The 20589-nt window shown below is 35.9% G+C and overlaps 1 protein-coding gene across 1 annotated transcript in view; it reads left to right on the top strand.

Moving 5' to 3' along the window:
- Positions 1–20589, top strand: part of AK9 (adenylate kinase 9) — a 72334-nt gene that overhangs the window by 43773 nt on the left and 7972 nt on the right. Inside the window, exons 20-30 of the mRNA XM_072855643.1 lie at positions 11–132; positions 1115–1327; positions 1921–2187; positions 6290–6408; positions 8100–8319; positions 10545–10607; positions 11409–11609; positions 13995–14213; positions 16950–17163; positions 18125–18326; positions 19492–19638. Of these exons, the coding sequence (XP_072711744.1) occupies positions 11–132; positions 1115–1327; positions 1921–2187; positions 6290–6408; positions 8100–8319; positions 10545–10607; positions 11409–11609; positions 13995–14213; positions 16950–17163; positions 18125–18326; positions 19492–19638 (1987 nt within the window). The remainder of the gene's footprint in view (positions 1–10; positions 133–1114; positions 1328–1920; positions 2188–6289; positions 6409–8099; positions 8320–10544; positions 10608–11408; positions 11610–13994; positions 14214–16949; positions 17164–18124; positions 18327–19491; positions 19639–20589) is intronic.

Below are 20589 nucleotides of genomic sequence, written 5' to 3'. Positions count from 1 at the left end.
ACCTTTTCAGAACCTTTTAAATATCACGGTTGGGAATTATCTGCTGAAGACTTAGATGAGGAAGCAGAAGATCTGGCTGCTGAAGGGGAAGATGAAGAAGAAGTTGAAGAAGAGGAAAATGCAGATGAAGAAGTAAGCATGCTGGCTTTGTCTATTTATGCTTTTATTTTAACTCATTTATTTTCAGTTTGAACATAACCCCAGAGAAGTCAGATTTTGCACCTGATTTTGTATGATCCAGTTGCAGCCTTCTTACAGGATAAATATCATAATATACTTCAAGAACACTTTCATTGTATGCCTATGTTCTGGCTGATAGTTTTACTCCAGCAAGAAGCATAAATACCCCATGCTAATAGAGAGAATGAATGTACCTAGTTTTGCCAGATGGAAAAGGGGGCTTTTATTAAGGAAACAAATGTGAACTTTGATTTCTGTCAACTAACTATGATTCTGTGAGCCATCATGTAAACATCTGAAGATGCAGAGTCCTAATGTGCAATCCTGTTTCATCTCAGCTATTGATAATTTTCAAACATCCACCTTAATGAAATTAAAGGTCTAGCTTCACCTTTCTTTTATTTTCATCCTATATTGGAACATGCCCATCCCCAATTTTAACAGTAAAAGATATCCATATACTGTACTGGAGCAGTATTAAATAGATTTTTTAGAAATTAATTTTATTGGATAAGTAATCTGACTTTATAATACCAGTTCTCATTGCCTTTTCTGAAGAGGTCTACTTCTGCACATTTAGAAGCAACAGAAAGTGATTTCAAAAACACAGCAGGAAAAGATTTTATCATAGATATTTCTACCTTAATTTTGGTCTTCAACAGCTAACTATGGTATTATCATTTCAAATTTAAAATAGTCATTCTTTTCTCAATAATTGTCTCACTAGACTGGAGGGTTTGTTTTCTGACTCTGAATCTAAAAAGTGTGTATTTTCATAGACTTATATTCAGCTTACAAACTGTCTTGAGAATACCATTCTCATTCAATGCTCAGTTGATGTATTTGACATTACTTAATCTGATCTACTTGATCTACTTAATCTAAGTGAACTACTGAATACAAATAGCTTTTGAAAACTTCGTATTATTTTCAGGATGAAGAAAAAACTAAGGAAAAGAAAAGGCACATGGGAGACACAAAACACTTTTGTCCAGTCAGCCTGAAAGAGAATTTTGTCCTTTACCCAGGACTCTATGAACATGCAGCTAAATATCAAGAAAAGACTTATTACTTTTCAACTTCTGAGTACAGAGATAAATTTTTGAAGAACCCTGAGGACTATGTGGCTCACAATGAACCAATACAAGTGAGAATCTTCAAAATTGTTTAAAGCAGATAATAACAGATTAAAATAACTATTTTCCATTCCCATTTATAATTGTTTATTATTGCTGATTTTTTCTAGGTAACAATAAATATATCAGGCAAGTCCTTGAAACAAATAAAACACATTGCTTCCCTAGTGACTTTTTAGTGTACATTTAAATTAATGCATTGAATTAATGATGCAAATAAAGCAGAAAAGAGAGGAAGATTATAAGGGCTTACAATAATTATAAAATGTGATTAACAAATCACAAATATTGGGGATTTTTTTACTATCTTTAAGTCTTTTTTTGTAAGTGGAAGAAGGGTAAAAGAAGGGAAGATTTACCAGGATTGTCTAATGAGGTTTCGTTTTTACCTACTGGCATCAACTGCCATAGTGTATTTGTTCGGTATTTCCAGAGAGCCGGTAGTCTGTTTGCAACAGCAGTAGAAGGCTTGGAAAAATTAAAATGCAAAATGATGTGACTGGTTTTGATGCAATTTTTATAATGATATGTTGGAAGTGAAAAACAGTAGGGGGTGCACTGTAGACTCCAAATTGTTATAAAATATTCCAATTCTTTTCTATAGGCTCCTCCTTTACGGGTGTGCTTACTTGGGACTCATGGAGCAGGTAAAACTACTTGTGCACGACAGATAGCAGACAAATTAGGCATTTTCCATATTCAGTTTGAAGAATATCTACAGGAACTGATCTTACCCAAAACTAAAGAGAAAGTTGGGCCCAATTTTGATGAAGAACTTGAAGAAGATGACAATAAAATGCCAATGCTATCACAGGAACTGGACAACTTCTCTCAGACCATGACTAAAACTGAAATTGAAAAAAGCAAACAGGTAATAATCTGATCTTTTTTACGTCCATACACAAAATAACCATTTTCAGACCAGAATAGCAATTTCCTATAAAATTTTAGATTGATAAAAATCACTTATGTTAAATTATTTACTTGATGAAATGTGGAGACAATAGTTCTTGACAGTGTTTTCTTATGAATGCCACAAACATTCTTCAAAACATTTCCAAGAATTATGTATAGTTTTTTTCTAAACAGTAGAGATAGATGCTAAATGGGGCAAAGGAAGACAAACTGAGGAAAAAAAAAAAGGTCAGAATAATAACAGGAAGGTATGGTTTCCTTCAAGTACTTACAATATGCAGGTTCAGTCTGGTGCATGTGCTCCAGTTACACAGGAGTTTAGAAATGTTCACCAGCAGTGCTCTCTGCACTCTTTTGGGGCAAAAGAATAGAATGCCTCTACAAGCCCTTCATTTACCTTGTCAAAAAATCAGAAATATCTCAGTGTTCATAACAGGGTAAGCTAGTATTTATTTAATACAGTAGATTTTGTAATCTGGATTGTAGTGTTGTCTTTGAGTATTGGCAGCACAGTTTCAAACCAGAAAAACTTCTTAGGTAGCATAAAATACGCCTTGTAGTTGAAAAACTGTTTAAAATAGCTGGATATTCATTATATTGGTAAAACAATTCATGAATTATAGTTTTCAGAAAATTAGTTCTTTTTCTTAATCAGATTGAATACTGGTTGAAAATTGCTATAAATATACATTGTAAACCCCATCTTTTACGGGGTATAATTTCCCTGAACAATAAACATTTACACAAATGTTTATCAGGAGAGAGTGTAGACAGTGATATATTGGGAAAAACAGACAAGGTTTCAACGCAAATGAATTCTTTAGTCAGCAGTGGATATGATAAAAGCCTTTATTATGTGGAGAAGTCTCAACACACAGGTGCATAGCATATAAATCTTTCAAAAAACGCATATTACAAAGACATTGAAAATCTACCTCGTAGGCAATACAAATAAGGGTTTACCCAACTCTCAAAGCTTCAGAAGAAATAAGTTTCTGTATCACATTCTAAGAGCAATTTTTTATTGTGCTTCTGATACCTGCTATGTTACTAGTCATCAAAGACCTTCAGAGACTTCCTACTACAGGATCTAAGGAAGCATGCAGGAGGGGAAGCAGCCTACAGAGGAGGCATACAGAAACAACCTCCAGGCACAGTATTAGGAAGATGAGCACTCAGTGGAAGTTGAAGCTAGTGAGGGATCTGAAGGGTAGCAAGAAGAATTTCTACAGGAAGAACAGTAGCAAAAGGAAGACCTGGAAAATATGAGTCTACCACTGAGTGGGGCAGGTGACGTTTTGATGAAAGACACTGAAAAGGCTGAGATGCTCAATGCCTTCTTTACCTTGGTCTTTACAAATACCATCTAGTCTGTGGCCTTCTAGGTCTCTGTCCCTAATAGGAAAGCATGGGTAAAAAGTGGTACTACTCACACCAGAATAGGATCACATTTGGGATCATTTATGTAATCTGGACATATACAAGTCAATGGGGTGCATTCACAGGTGCTGAGGAAACTGCCAAAGGTGCATTCAAGGCCACTCTCTAACTGTCTTGAAAAGTGGGGGAGGTCCCTGAAAACTGCAAGGTAGTGTTCCTGATGAAATAATACAAGAGCAGGTAATATTGGAAGCAAATGCTTCAACACAGATGGAGTACGGATCAAAATCATGGATGTCAGAACAAAAATTCAGGTTTTCATCAGTTAAATCTAAGAGGAGGTTCTTTTGCCAAGTCAGTTTACAACTTGGTCATCACAGCCAAAAATAAGGCAAGTGTTCCTGGCACTAATGGTTATGGCTGGCTCTCAGCTTTATTTTTTGGCATCAGTACATGTCTAAGGCACTTCTGTTAGTATTTTTTCCTCATCATCTTTTTATCTGCTGGTAAACAATTTTCTTCTACAGTAATATTTTTTTCTAGCACTTCTTGTAAAGTGCTTTATCTGATGGCATGACCAAAGCACAGCTAATACAACTGCAGTTCAGTTTAGAAACCCATTCATTGGTCCATGCACAAAACTCTCGAGGATAATTTCCAAGGCTGTGGACTCCCTAAGCATTTCTCTGAGTATGACTACCACCAGACTGTCCGACTATCCTGTTTTTCCCTGACCCACTACCTGTCCAAAATAATTTCATTTAATTTCGTTTGTATCATTCTCTTTCACTTTGGCACAAGACACTAGAAGCCTATCTATCAAAGCTGAAGGTAAATGTCAGCTATAATATTCAAAGCAAAAATACTAAAGGCAAACAAAACTTACCATGCAGTCTGGGAAGTTTAGCAAAAAGATATCATCCTGGTGATTTTAGCATGTGTCAACCAAAGCCTTCACAGCATTGACAGGTCAGGGAGCAACCTTGTCCTTCGAACCACTGCTATGTGGGTCGTTCTCTTTTCTGTACCTGGAATATACATCTCATTTTTCTTTTCCTTTATCAGGTACAAATGCCATTTCAACAGTTCATCTGCAGTGGTGATGTCAGTGATACATTTTTATATGGGTTTTACTACTTTCTCCCACTTCACACATTTCTTTCAAGATGCCTCTGTGTTACAGATCTGGCTACCACTTTGCCTTCTTAGGTATCCGTTATGCCATACTAACATCTTTTAATATACACACTGTGTCAGGCACTAGAGAAAACTACTCTCACACGCACTACATTAGACCTGTGGCTTCCAGCATATTCTCAAGTTCTTTTGGCTACATTATCAAAATAGATGTCAGGCATAGGAATTCTTATTCAGACGTGTCCTTGCAGCAAGCAGCTCCCTACCATCATTTTGAGGGTTCCTTAATCGCTTTGGATCCTTTTGTTAAAAAGCATTATTCCTTTATTTTCTGAGAGGTTATGCTAACAAATTCTTGAGCAATTTGGGTTAATATGACTACTACATGAGGAAAGGACAGCAGAACTGTGTAATGAATCCACAAAAGAATCTCCAAGGGACAACTTAAATCCACTTGGTGAGAGGGATGGGAGAATACCTAGCTGCATATTAAGTTTTCTCTCCAAGTGACTTTGGATGCAACTTAGGTGCATGTTTGATGGCCACTGACATTTAAAAAACACACTCTTTTGGTAGTGTATATCTAGTCTTCTTAAACAAATATAAATGACTTCTTACAAATGAGACCTTTACAAGGTATGGCAGAAAAAGTATTGAACTCTTTAAAGGATACCAGATACATTTCTCTTACGAACTTTGCCGTCCTGTTTTCAGGAAAAAAAAATCATCTGACTAACAAATAATATTTTCTTCTGTGAATATTGCCATGAAAAACTAACACAGCAGGTCAGGAACAGTGATATTTTCTGACTTCTAATGTTGTCTTTTACCCAGTACACTTGTAAAAACATGTATTTTGGTATTGTGACTGATGTAAACTAATCCAGAATCACTAACCTATACCCTGTGAAAAACTGAAAAAAAACCAGTTTTTCACAATAACTTAACAGCTAGATTTGGTATTCAAATACTCTGCATTTGACTAGTCATTAATACTACTACTGCTCTGTAGAACAATGCTATCTTTCTGATTTCTGGTCACATGCCTATACCCAGTAACCTTACATATCTTTCTTTGACATCTTTCTTTGGATTGCATCAAAAGATAAAAGTTGCTTTTAAAAAGTAAAAACAACATTCTGATGTAGAGTGGATAGTCTTGCAGCATGAGAACATGTGTAACTAAGTGGAAAACTTCTTGTAGGCAATTAGGAGAAACTGTGATCATTTCAGTTTCTATTTCTCTGAATTGAGCATATGTATAATAAAATACTTAACAATTGTGCTTGGTTTTAGGTTTCATTAAAACTCATACAGTTGCCCCAACTCTAGGGAATTACCCAACCCCAAGCACATGGAAGATATCCCAAAATGTATAATGTAGTACAGTGAAATGTGGCAAATGACTTTACTTTTTTTCTGCTGGTTTAAACAAAATGGAGACAGTACCTTACTTAGTAAAAAATACATAAATGTCAGGTAGATCTTTCTTACTGTTTGGGGTTTTTTTAAATTTTTTTGTGGATTTTCTTTATATAAAGGAAGTGGAGTTAACTGATGAGGAAGAAGCAATCAAAGCAAATCTAATGGATAATGAGCCACTGCCTCCAGAAGTCCTTGATAACATTGTTCTTGACTGGTGGAGGAAAGAGCCATTCCGGTAACTGTAATTAGATTCTCTTTCTTTAATTAATGTTAGGAAGTATATCATCCATTGTGTCCACAATTACAAATAACTATTGCAGAGATTATTTCAATGCTCTTGTACTTATGAATCATGATCTACCTCTCAGTCTTGGTTTTGTTGCTCTATTTTGATTGATATTTTGACAATAATATAATGTCTCATGCTCTACACAGGACTGGACAAAAGTACTTAGAGCACTTGAATTGGATTAAGTCTCCTGAATAGCCGGGTAGTTTTCATGGGCTTACGGGATAGATACGTAAATAAACCTTTTATGTTTTCTTGTGATTAATAAACATGGAGACCTGGAATACAGCTGTAACTATTGGTTTCCATCTATTGTAAATATTGTGTGGAAAGCAAAGACAAAGTATCAATGGTCTCCAAAATAACACAGAATCAGGTTATCTCATGCATTCATCACAAGCTGTACTCCAGTGATGTATCCACAACAGACTTCCTTTCACACCAGAAAGTACATCCATAACACTGTGATAAATGTGGATTATTGTTGCATAAATAAATAAGATCATCGACTCCTAGAAAGCAGACTGGCTTTAGGATGTAATTTCAGCAGGGAAAAATCCTTTTTCCATGTCCAATCTCTTCCATCCATTTCCGTCCAGATCATAGCTGCTGGCAGCTTGACCATTAGGTTTCAGTTCCTAACAGTATGAGAAATGCCTTAAAAAGAATAAACAAGATCCTCAAATAAACTTTTGTCCTGTCAGCCCACAGACAGGGAACACATTTTCTTAATGGTGTAAAAATAGGGAGATCAGTTTTAGGAAAAAAGAATGCAGCAAGACAAAAAATTACCCAGCATTACACATAATGTTGTGATATTATATTATATCAATTCAGTTTCATCAGGGACTGTATAGCAGAAGAGAACCTTCTGCTATATGACATATATCATGATCGATATCCTCCCCCCAACTTTTTCCCACAGCATCCAGGACTACCTGTTCTTCCATCCACTCCCACTCCTTGTAGCTTCTTTGGTTTTCTTCAGTTTTACAATGTATCCTATTAAGGTCTGAAGTAATAAAGAGAAATATTAACTTCTTATTAACACAAGATTCAGCTTTACAGAACTAGTCATCTAATTTGAGATTGTAAGAGCTCCAACAAGCCATAGAGTTTTCCAGACATATCTGACCTGTTTTTAATATTTGCAGGAAGGGAGATGTAGGTCATACTGAGTGGCAAAATTCTTATCCTATACTAGAGAAGGAATTGTCAGGCACTTCTGAAAAATAAATTTTCAGGCGACAAGCTTTCTGTGGCAGATGTTACCAAAATAATGTTTGGGGAACCCAAACATTTTTTGCGAGCAGTGCCTAAAAGTACTGTTTTTAGAGTCACACAAGCCATACTGAGGACACAATTTATTTTGGCTTTTTAAAGTTCTTTTTAAATCATTAATCTCTGCACATTAAAACCTCAGAAGAAATACATTTGTTAGTACACCACTTAAAATACATAGTGAAGTATCAGTTTTACATTGTCAAAAGAGAATACCTGAAAGTATTTTTTAAGTTTACTCTTAACATATATATTTAATAAGGGAGTTCATTTTTTTTTTTCAAATTAATTGCATTTTCACTGTGTTGCACTTTAAACTACATCGTGTAATTATAAATATCTTATTTTCCAATTAGGTCCACGGGATTTATACTGGATGGTTTCCCTCGTACTTTAGATGAAGCCCAGTATTTGTCAGAACGAGGACTCTGTCCTGATGTTGCAGTTTATATTCAAGTAGAAGAAAGTGACGTTCTTGACCGTCTTTTTCCTCCACGTCTGAAAAAGTGGAAAGAAAGACAGTATAAAAAAATGGAAAATAAAAAGAAACTGAAAGACCTGAAAGCAAAAATAAGGGTAAGTTTTCAGTCCTATCTCCTTTTTTGTAATTTCAGCAGCACAGGTCTGAACACAGATTCTGAAACTCCCAAAGCAGTGCAGAGCACAGAGAGAAACGGATATGGGAGCCAGGAGACACAGCCCCACACATTCACAGCATTCCTAGATTTACCATAGGAACCAGAAAGAATTTAGGGCTCCTTTCCTCCTCTCTGCAATTAAGTCATGCAGGAGTTCAGGTATCTCACAGACCAAGAAAAGTAGCTGTGCTGCCAGACAACTGGCAGTCTGACAGAACGCCAGTCACCTGGAAAGTCCTCGACAAAAGGCAACTAAATGGAGAGAGTGAATATGGCCAGAAAAAATCAAATACACAGCTCACGCACTGTCCTGTTGTTGCATACCAGCTTCCCTGAGCATGTGCTGTTGAGCTGATCTGCATCTCCCATAGGCTGACTTCACAGGTACTACGTATGTGTCTGTGTTTCCAGCTATGATACTCTGCACAGAAATGTAATAGCACTAAGCCACATTCTCAGTGCTGTTGCAGCTGCACAGTCTGCCATTTGAACAAAGCTGTGCCTACTACTGAAGAGGTTACAAGTCACTTGAAGTAACCTGAAACCTCTATGGAGACATTTACAATCAGCACATGCAATATATTCAAGGTTCCTAACTTTCATAGAAAGTGAGATAAAACACTTCACATGCACTGTCAGAAAAGGTCTGAGCATAAGGTACTACAGAGCAGCTGGCACACAGGAAGTTAGTACAATGGAATTTGGGACAAGGCTCATACAATACCAGTAAGTTTTCTGAACTGCTTGTGCCAGAGGTTGGCTCTGAGAATGCATATAATCTAGGAGAGTTAAAATATTTTTTCAATTTAGTCTTTCCTCATGCAAGTTGGAAATCTTGCTGGAAGAGGTGCATTCTAGTGACCAGCCTACATTGCTGTACTAAGCTCACCCTGTAAGTAGTTACTCTGATAATTCAAGTGGCAAATACCTGTGCTACAGATCCTGGGGTCCAAACTTCTAATGAACAGTGTAGGCATCAATATGGCTCCTGATGACAAGGGAAAATAACAGGTTCCTATTTAAAACAGATACACAAAACAGTGATACAAATCGATAAAGGCATTAAGAAGTAATGAAAGATCAGAATCAGGATTTCCTAAGTAACAGTAATTTGGTATTTTTGCTCATGTGTATTGCAATACAGTTTTTAGTTACACATTGAGTATTTTTCCATAGCATCCAGTTGGTGAGCAAGTTGGATGGTGCTGTGAGAATGCACCATTGCTGAGTGTACTGTTAACCCTTCTTTTGTTACTAAAGCTGGAGGACATACAGAGAGCCTGGGAAAAGCAGACAGACCAGTTGAATACTACTCTAGAGTTTCCTTCTCCACTGACAGAAGCTGGCAACAGCACACTGAGAGCAATGAGTACACCTGCAGTGCAGTGCCGTTCAGGAACACCAGAGTTTAGTCACAAGAGTAGAGGAAATTAATCTGTGCAGAGTTTCTTGCTAATCTGCTTAGAATGTCATGGTACCCAGGCCACTTTGCTTGGAGTTAACACAGATTTCTAAAGTTGCACTATTGCCTGTGTGTTGACGTACTCAGTTTCTCTGATCTCAGTTCGGGTGATAGCATTACAGTGTGCAAGAACAGCAATTACACGCTGAATCCCCATCAACCCCACTGGCCTTAAGTAGAATGCTTCTGCATATTACTTCTGAGTTAGGATTTAGCCATCAGGTATTTGACATGTATCTACTGAGTACGTATGGGGGACTATATTTCAAATGCTTTTAACTTGGTCAAAATTGGGCAGTTCTAAACAGACATACGGAACAGCACACATTTAATACTATGCTCAGTCACCCCTTTGCCAAATGGCAGAACCACCTATAAGTTTAGAAACTGTAGTTTACTAAAAAAAATAGTATAGTATTTTCAGTGTGATCAGAATCAGTGTCTCCCCCCCCAGTCTCAATCTCAGAAGTTGCTGAATTAGTTTTACTAAAATTTACTTACATGTTCACCTAGTAGAGAGGTGTATCTGGTCTGCAAAATTTCAAGCTGCACAGACAGTATTTTTTAACATTAGAAGCAACTGGAAACAGTGTTTTAAGGTGGAAAGAACCACATTAATCCCTGGTCACATTACCAATTCTCAGAGGAAAGCTTTTATTAGCAATTATCATTGTTTTCTTACGTCTTTTTTTCACTCACAGGATGGGAGGATTGCTAGAAGAAGGGAAGAACTTTTAGCAGAACGAAAACAAAAGAAACAGGAGGTAAGAAAACAATCTAATAAGAAAGATTTTAACTAGAAGTGTTTGCATTCATATCTTAGAAACTTCTAGAGCTTTTAGGCACAGAGTTTTCAGGGCAATGTAGAACAGTAAAAATGTGATAGACTGTCAGAAAATTCTACTTTCAAAAATACTTTGACGTGATGTTTAAATTGTTTTAGAAACTATTGGCACATGAACACTAAAAACAATTTTAAAAGAATTCTCAATATGTGCTCCAATTCAGCAAAATACTTACGAATGTGTTTAATGCATCTAATTTGTAAGCATAAGAGTAGCCCCATTAATTGCAATTAGGCATATGTTTAAGTACCCTGTCAAATCCATGGTTAATCCAGAATAGGATTGTACCATGATTTCTGCCCAAACTCAATTACAAAGCATATTTATAAATGCATTAATGTACTACTTGACTGCTCATGAAATTCTGTCAACTACACTTTCAGCTAAAATGCTTGTTTATAACAAAGTCCTGCCAAACTACAATACCATGTATGAAAAAAATATTCCTCTCATCAAAACTGCAGTGTAGCACTTCAGTTTTTTAAGCACTCTTGGAACTGGTACAATGCTTCACTGTATGCACTATGCAATACCTCTGTATTTTCTTCTGAAATACGATTCTAGAATTTACTAGATTTTTGCTTACAATGAAGGATACCTCAAAATGAGGTTTTGTTGAATTAATTATTTTTCTAATTAAAAAAGAGACAAGAATACCATATGTTCCTTCGAAACACCTGTATCATAGACATGAAATAACAAAATATTTTACCTTTATAGGCTTCAGCAAAAAAGGACCATTATGAAGCCACTGAGGAGGAAGATGAGAATGAAAATGAAGATGTTGAAGCTATACTTGAAGAAGAGTTTTTAGAAGAAGAAGAGGCTGAAGAAGAACAGGAGATTGATGCTGTTGACCGCATACAAAATGAAATTGCAGAAAAGTTCGATTCGGAAATAGATGGTTTACAAGGTGTACAGGTACCTATTCCACTGCTTATTTTGTTAAATTATATGATTGTGTGATGCAAGAAGAGTTTTCAGTTTTGTCAAATTTAAAAGTTATAGTGCTTAAACAATCATGCTGCTGTACTCATGATCTAAATATGTGAGCAAGATGAATGCTGTAGTGAGAAGGGATATACTTTTAAAAGTATCTAATTCATAAGATTAATATTGTGGGGAAAAAGAAAGGAAACTTTTGGGTAGACCTACCCAGTCTTGGGGTCCTTATTTCCTTTTTGATAGGTCAGTTGATGCAGGGCATCAATTTTTAAGCAAAATTCTTATTAGACAACTCTAATTTTTTAATACAGTTCTTAGTAACGTAATTTTCTTGAAATCAGTGCAATTACCTATGGTGAGGTAACCTCATCTACCTTCAGATATCTGCAACATTAATGCCCACATCTAAGGCTGTAAGTAGATTGGTGCCATTTGTTTACTATATACTAAGTATCTTACTTCAGGAGGAAACTAATCATGATTTAGAAGAAACTCTATCCACTGATGAGAGAGAAAGTTTACAGAAGTAGATAGCCAAGACATAGATGTAGAGATTTGCAAAATGAACCCGCCTTTACCAACACCATAACTGTGACTGATTCAAGGTTCCCTTTATTTTAATAGTTAATGGATTAAGTGTCAGATGAATGAAGAATAAATTCCTAACATTCTTTGCACTACAAGGAAGCATAAGCTGTGTGGAAAAGATAAATGTTTTGTGCTCAGAGAGTCACCTTTCCATTAATTTTAGAAAAAGGTGAATTGAAAGTGCATTCAACTTTCAAAAGTGACTGTAAAATGTCATAATTTTATTGAAGTATTCAATGCATATAATCATGTATCCCAATGACAATCACAAAAATAATTTTAGGGGTTCTGAATGAAGCTTGTGGCTAATTTCACTTTTCTGAGTATAAACTGAATTTGCAAAATAGAATTGGAAAGAATTTAGGATAAGGCCCATGAGAGACAATAAACAAGAAATCCCGGTAACATAGAATCATAGAATCATTAAGGTTCGAAAAGACCTCTAGGATCATCTAGTCCAACCGTCAACCCAACACCTCCATGCCGACTAAACCATGTCCCGAAGGGCCACGTCTACATGTTTTTTGAACTCCTCCAGGGATGGTGACTCCACCACCTCTCTGGGCAGCCTGTTCCAATGCTTGACCACCCTTTCAGTAAATACATTTTTCCTAATATCCAATCTAAACCTCTACTGATGCAACTTGAGGCCATTTCCTCTCGTCCTATCGCTTGTTACTTGGGAGAAGAGACTGACACCCACGCCTTAGCTCTTTACATGAACAATATAATGTTTCAAGTTAAAGCTAGTGGAATACTACAGTTCTTGGAGCATTTTCCTCTCTGTCATTTGGGAGCATATCATTTGTTGCATTAGTAAACTGATGAAAAATTTGATTGGAAAAGGAACAGGCAATTAAGAGAGCCAGCAACTTTTGTTTCTCTCAAGAAGTACATAAATCTCAGCGACAAGAGAGGTGACTAGTGTTTTAGAATTGGTTATGATATTGAGTTCTGCTTGCAACAGTAAGTGGAAGATCCAAGACTGTGGATCTATATAGATATCATATGTAAGTTGAGGAATTACACAGTAGTATCATAGAATAGAATTACATATTGGGACTAGATACTACTAATATCCCCTAGTTACAGCTTACTCAATATTTTTCCCATTATCTTTTTAATTCCAAGAACATTTATGCCTTTATAAATAACTTTAAATAACTTACTATTTCTGATTCATTATTCAAGACTCTTCTTTACTGTTCTCTGATTCTTTAATTGTTGGTCTTCTTTGACATTGTGGAATCTTGGTCTTTTATGGAAAACTAAATGATGACATTAAAACACATTTGCACTTGTAAAAGTATTAGGTTGCTAGAAAAAAAATCTGTAGAAAAGGGATCGTTTTTATATTTTAGTTGAATAAGCTGGGGAATATAAGTCACCAGACAGCAGCAATATTTTTAGAGAGAAAGTAAATAAGCCATCCTAAATTGTTTGGAGTAGGGAAAGAATGAGATTTGATTATTTTTTTAATAAAAGATACTTGTCAAGCTTTAGCTTTATCATAGTAGATTCCTCTGAGTTAACTGTCAGATTGTCCTTTTTTTTTTTTTTTTAATAGTGTGATACTTAATATAGGCTGGGTAATTTAAACTGCAATGGGCAGGAAGACCAATTCTCATCTCAAATCAAATTTTGCTGATTTACAGTGACTGAGAACATGCTCAAGAAATCCTTGATGGTTAAAAGAAAATCTTGCTGTTAGTCATTATTAAAAATCTGATCATGTTTCTGATTCTAATATTTCATTATGTTTTCATTAACCAGGAAGAACTTGAAAAATTGTTAATACCACAAATCGAGATCAATGGAGGACGGAAGCCTCACATCGTACACTACCAAATATATAGCAAGCTGAATTCTCTAATGGAAAATCGTGGGAGCATTTTTGAGAAATGTTACCCAATAAGTTTGCCACTTGCACATAAGATGCTAGTTTTCTCATATAAATTTCCAAGTTCTTTTGGTCAGTGGGATCCAATCAAGGTAATGTTCTTAAATAGCTGAATAATATTTTCAAGAAGTAATACTTTTTTAAAATGTATTTCACACTAAAAAAACATTATCAGACAGTAGCAACTAACACCAGAAATATTTAATGAAAACTACATTACTGAATCAAAACCATACCACTGAATATACACAAAATACAGCCAGCTTTGATAATAAAAGGTGTTAGTCTTTTCAGTGTTGCAGCTAAATTAAGGCTGAGAGACATTTAGTAAAATCTGTTACACTAGCATTGGCAACACAATTAAAGGTGGTACTGAATCAGAAAGAAATGCCTAATTCTTAATGGTACACAAAACACAGGACAACAGAGAAGGTGTTAAAGCCTTCCAGAAGCAGTGAAAACAAACTGAAAGGATTTGGGGTTTGAATTTGTAAGAGGCCACACAGGTGGCCACCAAGCCTAGCAGTGGCAAAAAAGTAAACCAAATTTTGAAGAGTAACAAACTAATTCCATAGTATTTTACTAGAGATCTGGAAAGTTGAGGTCAGAAAGTACTCATGTCTATCCCCAAAAGTGGGCTGATACAGTTTTATAGGTAGCAAGTGAAATGTTAGAGGGTAAATTTTTGGTTTTAATGCTAGAAATAAAAGCAGGTTGGATTGTGAGTAAATCAGAAATAAAAAGGAGGACTGATTAAAAAAACCCCAGTGAACAAGACAGAGAAAACAGTGAGTTCCTGAAGGAAACATACTTTGGCCTTCATTTTACTGTGCTAATTAATCAAGTAACTTTTATGCCCTTTTATATAGTCATCATGTTGGGTCTTCTCCTGTCCCAGATCACATTTATCTTTCTTTAACCTTGGCAATCAGAATTGTGTACAGATCAGCTCTTATTACCGCTTTATATAATGAAAATACTTAAAATGTTTTAGGATCAGAATTGCCTTTTCCATGGCTGCATCAAATTGGCATCTAATAATCCAGGAACTTATTAACAGAAGTAGATATTTCTTCTCTTCTGTCATTTTCAATTACTAAACCCCAGCTTATAGGTTTAATTCTTATTAGTCCCTACACACTAGACCTTGCACTTTGTTTAGATTTCACTACATTTTTGTCATTCCATTTCTCCAATTCATTCATTTATGCTGTATAGTGGTTTTTTACCAACCAAGAAGTACAATTCAGTTAGAAGAAAGAAGTAATAGAAAGCTATTAGATAAAATCAGAGTGGTGTGCTGATAGAGGAAATGTACGTGCTGACAATAATGAAAGGGAAATAGGATTGTTTTGAGGGTATTTTAGGATATAACAGAAATGATGAAATTGATTACGGACTGGAGGTTTTTTGTAGAGAGGCAGATAGAGTGTATGCCAATTACTTTTAGATTAAACTGGGGGGGAGGGAAGTAGTTATGCAACTGATTAGATAAGCAGAGAATAAAAATGATGAGCTGAGGGAGGAATGGGAGCAGATATACAGTAGAACAGACTCCTGACATCTTATAAATTGAGGGCAAGCACCCTGAAATTACTTGATGCAGGAATAGGAACCTAAGAATCAGAGAAGGGTCTGGCAAGGTAATGCCATGTAGTAGAACAGTCCCATCGCTTACTGTAACAACCAGATCAATTTATCTATATATTTACTGACTCCTTCAAAGAATACTAATAGATTTGTGAGGTATGATTTCCCTCTACAAGAAGCTGAGTTGGCTCTTCCCCATTATTTCATATATATGCCTGTAACTACTGTTTTTTTCCTTAATATATTTCAGTTTGCTCAGTACAGGGTGAGATTTATCGGACTATGTTTGCTAGGATTTTTGAAAATGCTAGGCATTTTCAAAAAATGGGCACTTTCTCCACCTTCCTTTTTTGTGGAAGGAAGGCCAATGTAAGCAATAGGTTACACATTAGTCAGTAACAATTTCACTTCTGAGTCCCTTTAGAACTCTAAGGTGAATGCCATCTGGTCTGGGAAACTTTTTCTACAGAGGTCAACAGTTTGTTCTAAAACATCTTTTATTGACACTTTAAGGCAGTTCCTCCAAGAAGGGCTGCAACAGGGACAGGACTAAGTTCTGCCATAGTGAACAGTGGTGCAAGGAATTCATTTAGCATTTCTGAAATGACCATTTCTGCCATTAGTGCTCCTCTTACATCTCAATGATCCATCAACACTACAGACTTTCTAGTGGGCTGTCTGATGTGTTTGAAAAGATTTCATCAGCAGTGTATGTATTTTACCAAAAGCTTTTTTGGCTTGCCTTGTTGTGGTTTTACACTTCACCATAATGTAAGTATTGATATTCTTTTCTGTTTTCTTCATTTGTACATGACTTCTGCGGAATACAATATTCTCAGTGTATCTTCTACTGTCAGGCAGATAAGTGGTTTTAATTCACAGAGGAATAAAATTATTTTCTTATTATTTGAAAATTTAAAAAGTATTATATTATACCTCTCTGACTACACTCTCTTGATGGACAGAAAGTGTTACGGTACCACCTACTGGAAATAGAGAATATTCTTTTTGTCTTCAACGTTTAATTCATCTTTTTGTACAAGAACTGCATATGTATGGAAGTTCCTCAGACTCGGACAAAATATTATGTCCATATGTATGAATTTCAGAATGCTTTGATGGTTTGTTTCATACAGCTGGTACTCCTCTACCTGCCTATAAAGCCACTTCTGTAGGATGGAGGGAGAGGAGGCTTTGTCAAACCTAATCAACTGCTTCCCATTTTGTATATGCTACAGCTAAGTGAAGGAGACGCAATCAAGCCACAACAAAGCCACGAAAGCACAGGCTTTCCTGTAATCCATCGACAATACATTTATTTCTTTTCAAGTAAAGAAAATAAAGAAACATTTATGAAAAACCCCATCAAATATATTCGTCAGCCAAAACCTAAACCAGCTGTGCCAGTTAAGATTGCAATCGTGGGACCTCCAAAATCTGGAAAGACTACAGGTAGGAGCCAGTATTATCTATAAAGGAAAACCTTATCTAATGACTGAAGCTGTATCTATCATTACTGCTATTAAAAAATCATAAACCATTAATATTGCTGGTCTTCCTGCTTTTCTTGCTGGGCATAGAATCTTTTAGTTACATTCTCTAGTGTCTCATTTGACAGTCAGATACTTATGCATTGGCCATCTGAATTTTATCCCAGCTTCTTAAGAAGTTAGTAACCTGAACTGGCACTTAGAAAATCCGGACTTACACTATTTATACCCCTTGTATTATTTCTGATTATTTTCTAATTGCTTCTTGTTTCTTTCAGTCAATATGATCTAATGTAAAATGAAGAAATACTCCTAGAATCAAGGACCAGAACCCAAAACTCCACATTCCTCAGTCTGCTTCCAAACTTCTAGATTTAAAACCCCAAGATTTCTGTCTTTCTCCCCTCTCCTTCTTCCTCCATGACTCTTTCAGTCCACAGGTCTCTGCATTTAACTGGAGAAGGAGAAAATTCAGCTTAGACCATAGCTTAATGATTAGAATAGGGTGTTAGAAAAAGAAGAGATGGGTTCAAATCATCTCATATTAAGGAGGAAATTTTAACCATATTTCCCATTTCCTGGATAAATGATCTAACAGCTAGGCTGTTCTGTAAAAGGGACAGCAGTGGAAGCATATTTTCTAAGATATTTTGTAATAATATTGCCTATTGCTGCTGAGGTTTGTGCTGAATTGAACGCTGTTAGTGCATTGGGCATTGCTCTGTATATATGCAAAGGTTTGGTCTGGTCCCTTTAGGGGCCTAAGCAGGGTTAGGTACCACTTACCAAGATGATGCATTGGAAATGACCCAGGGAATGAGCTGAGCAGTTAGCTTCTAAGACTAAGGACATACTTTAACAGACTGCTAAGTTGTGAAGTTGCTTACATAAAAGTTGTGTGTTGAAATCAAAATGTTTTGCAGTTGCCAAGAAATTTGCAAGTGTATATGGGCTACTGCGCCTGAGTATGGGAGACGCCATACGGCTAGTGTTAAACAATCGGCCAGAGAGTGAGTTGGCACTTATGTTAAAGTGGCATCTTCACAAAGGACTGACCGTTCCTGATGAACTGGCCATCCAGGCTCTAGATGTGGCTCTGATGAATCACGTGTGTAATACCACTGGGTAAGAGTCTTGTTTGGGTTTCGGGGTTGTTTTCAAGACACGCCAGTCCCTTCATAGGCAGTAATTCCCATGTTATCACTGTAAAATGATTTCACTAAAACACATCAGTGGTTTATGCATCAAGAAAATAATCCGTACAAAATGAGGTTCTTCACATTACTCTGGGAAACCAGACTGAAGCATAATTCTCTACAATTTTCAGGTAAGTACCTTCCAGTAAATTCAAGTAATATGCTTTATGAAAGTTACCTTTTTTCAGTCAATAACCCAATATTTTCTATTATCCTTTGAGAACTACCATTTTATCTCTCTTATACCAACTCCAGTACCAACTTGGACACTTCTGATTCTCTTTGGTCACGCAGACTGGTTCAGTACTCAAGGTTTTTTCTGGTTTTGTTAACAAGTGAAGTTATTAAGGAGGAACTGAAACCAGTGAGTCTTTCCACCTCATTCATATGTGATCCTGATTTCCCAGGCTCTTTCTCCAGCACTGAAACACCTTCCAAACTGGGCAGACTTAAAAAGCTTCATGACCATGATTTCACGACATTCAACTCCTCTCCCCAAAAAGGAGAACTGTTACAGGGAAAGGCAATTCTGAAATAATATCTGAAAATTATTTGAGCTTGAGATCAGAATTCTTTCAATTTTTCTTTCATGTTAAATACTGGAATATTGTTTCAGTATATTTTTCCCCAGTATTGCCTAATATGTGAAAAGCATTTCTTCTTCAATATGATTAAAAAAACTCTTCAAGTACTGTAAATTATTTCACTTTTCACTTTGAAAACTACTCCTCCCAATCCATATGGAGATTTCCCGTAGTTAAAATTATGTTTCTGAATGACTGATGTGTCCAAATTTTAAAGTCCACCATTTTTATGTCAGAGCCATCCACTTCCATTCTTACACCTTTTGCCCTTTGTCTATTTCCTTTACTCTTTACTATTTCTTATTCTATCTACTTGATTTTTTTTTTAAATTTGATTGTAAATTCTTAGGAGTGAAGACTGTGTCTATCAGTCAGGGCAGTGATAACTTCATGGCATGCGTGTAGACTTTTGTGTCTATTGAGAATCTACTAGGAATACACATAGTCCTAATGGTTAATTAAAAACTGACTTCTTAGGAAAACTGTCTTTCTGTTTCTGTTTGTATGCAGAGTTGTAATTGATGGATATCCTGTAACAAGAAAACAAGTAAACCTTTTGGAATCAGCTAGGATAATTCCAGTGAAAATCTTTGAATTAGAAATGGATGCAAAGGAAGTGTTCAGAAGAGCACTGTTGGATAAGGAAAGCACGAATCGGTAGTGATGCTCCCCGATAGCAATATTTTTATCCACACGATATTGTCATTTCTCTATTTATGTGTCTCAGTGCTATACCCAGAGAGGCTGTATCTAAGCTGGTGCATAACCCAGCTGTCTCCAAACTCCACATGTGAAAAGACACGGGCACCAGTCCCTCTACATTCTCATGCTTTGATTTCCATAGACCAGAAACAGAGACATAAGGAATTTGTGGCATGCTCTGGTGAGATCCCCTGATTGCATAACTGAGGTCACAGATGTGCAATGCTGTGCACCCACTGCTTAGTTAAATTGGTTTTAATGAAACCGTACATCAGAAATGTTACTAGTTCACTCTGCTACTGAAGTTTATTATTCATCAATTCAATGGTTATCATCATAAGGGAAATTGATACTTCATATAATAAGCTCTCTTTTAAGTCTTTAATTGGAGTTCTTTTTAAAAAATAGAAATAACATATTTTAATAACATATAAAATTCATAAGTTGCTCATCTAAACCTTTCAATTCAGCTTGCTCCTTCTTTGTTTTTCTAAGGAGATATTCTTCTTAAAGAGCTGTTGGTTGTTTTTGAGGAAGTGCAGTAAGTAGTTTATAAACGGACAGAGAATTAAAAAGAACAGAACATTCACCTTACAATTAAACTGTATAAGAACCTGGTTCTCATTAGAGGAAGCATTTCTAAGAAGTTCCAGATAGCTTAGAGCATTATTGCATGTCTCTTTCATTTTGTCTCTTTCTTTTTATCAAGTAATCAGTACAATGCTTAATTGTTTACTAAAAGCCTGAAGACAATTTCCATTGCAAAAAATTAAATTAATGCTGCCTTTTTGAAAGTATTTACTTTAAACTTTTCATTTGAAATAGCAAACTAATTACATTTCATAGGCTTAAATACAAATCAAATGTGCAATATCAGATATTTCTGAAAGGTACAACTTACAGAGA

Source organism: Ciconia boyciana, chromosome 3, assembly GCF_034638445.1.
Source record: "Ciconia boyciana chromosome 3, ASM3463844v1, whole genome shotgun sequence".
Taxonomy (NCBI): Eukaryota; Metazoa; Chordata; class Aves; order Ciconiiformes; family Ciconiidae; genus Ciconia; species Ciconia boyciana.
Note: the sequence above shows the minus strand (reverse complement) of the source record. Positions and strands in the feature narration are given on the sequence as shown.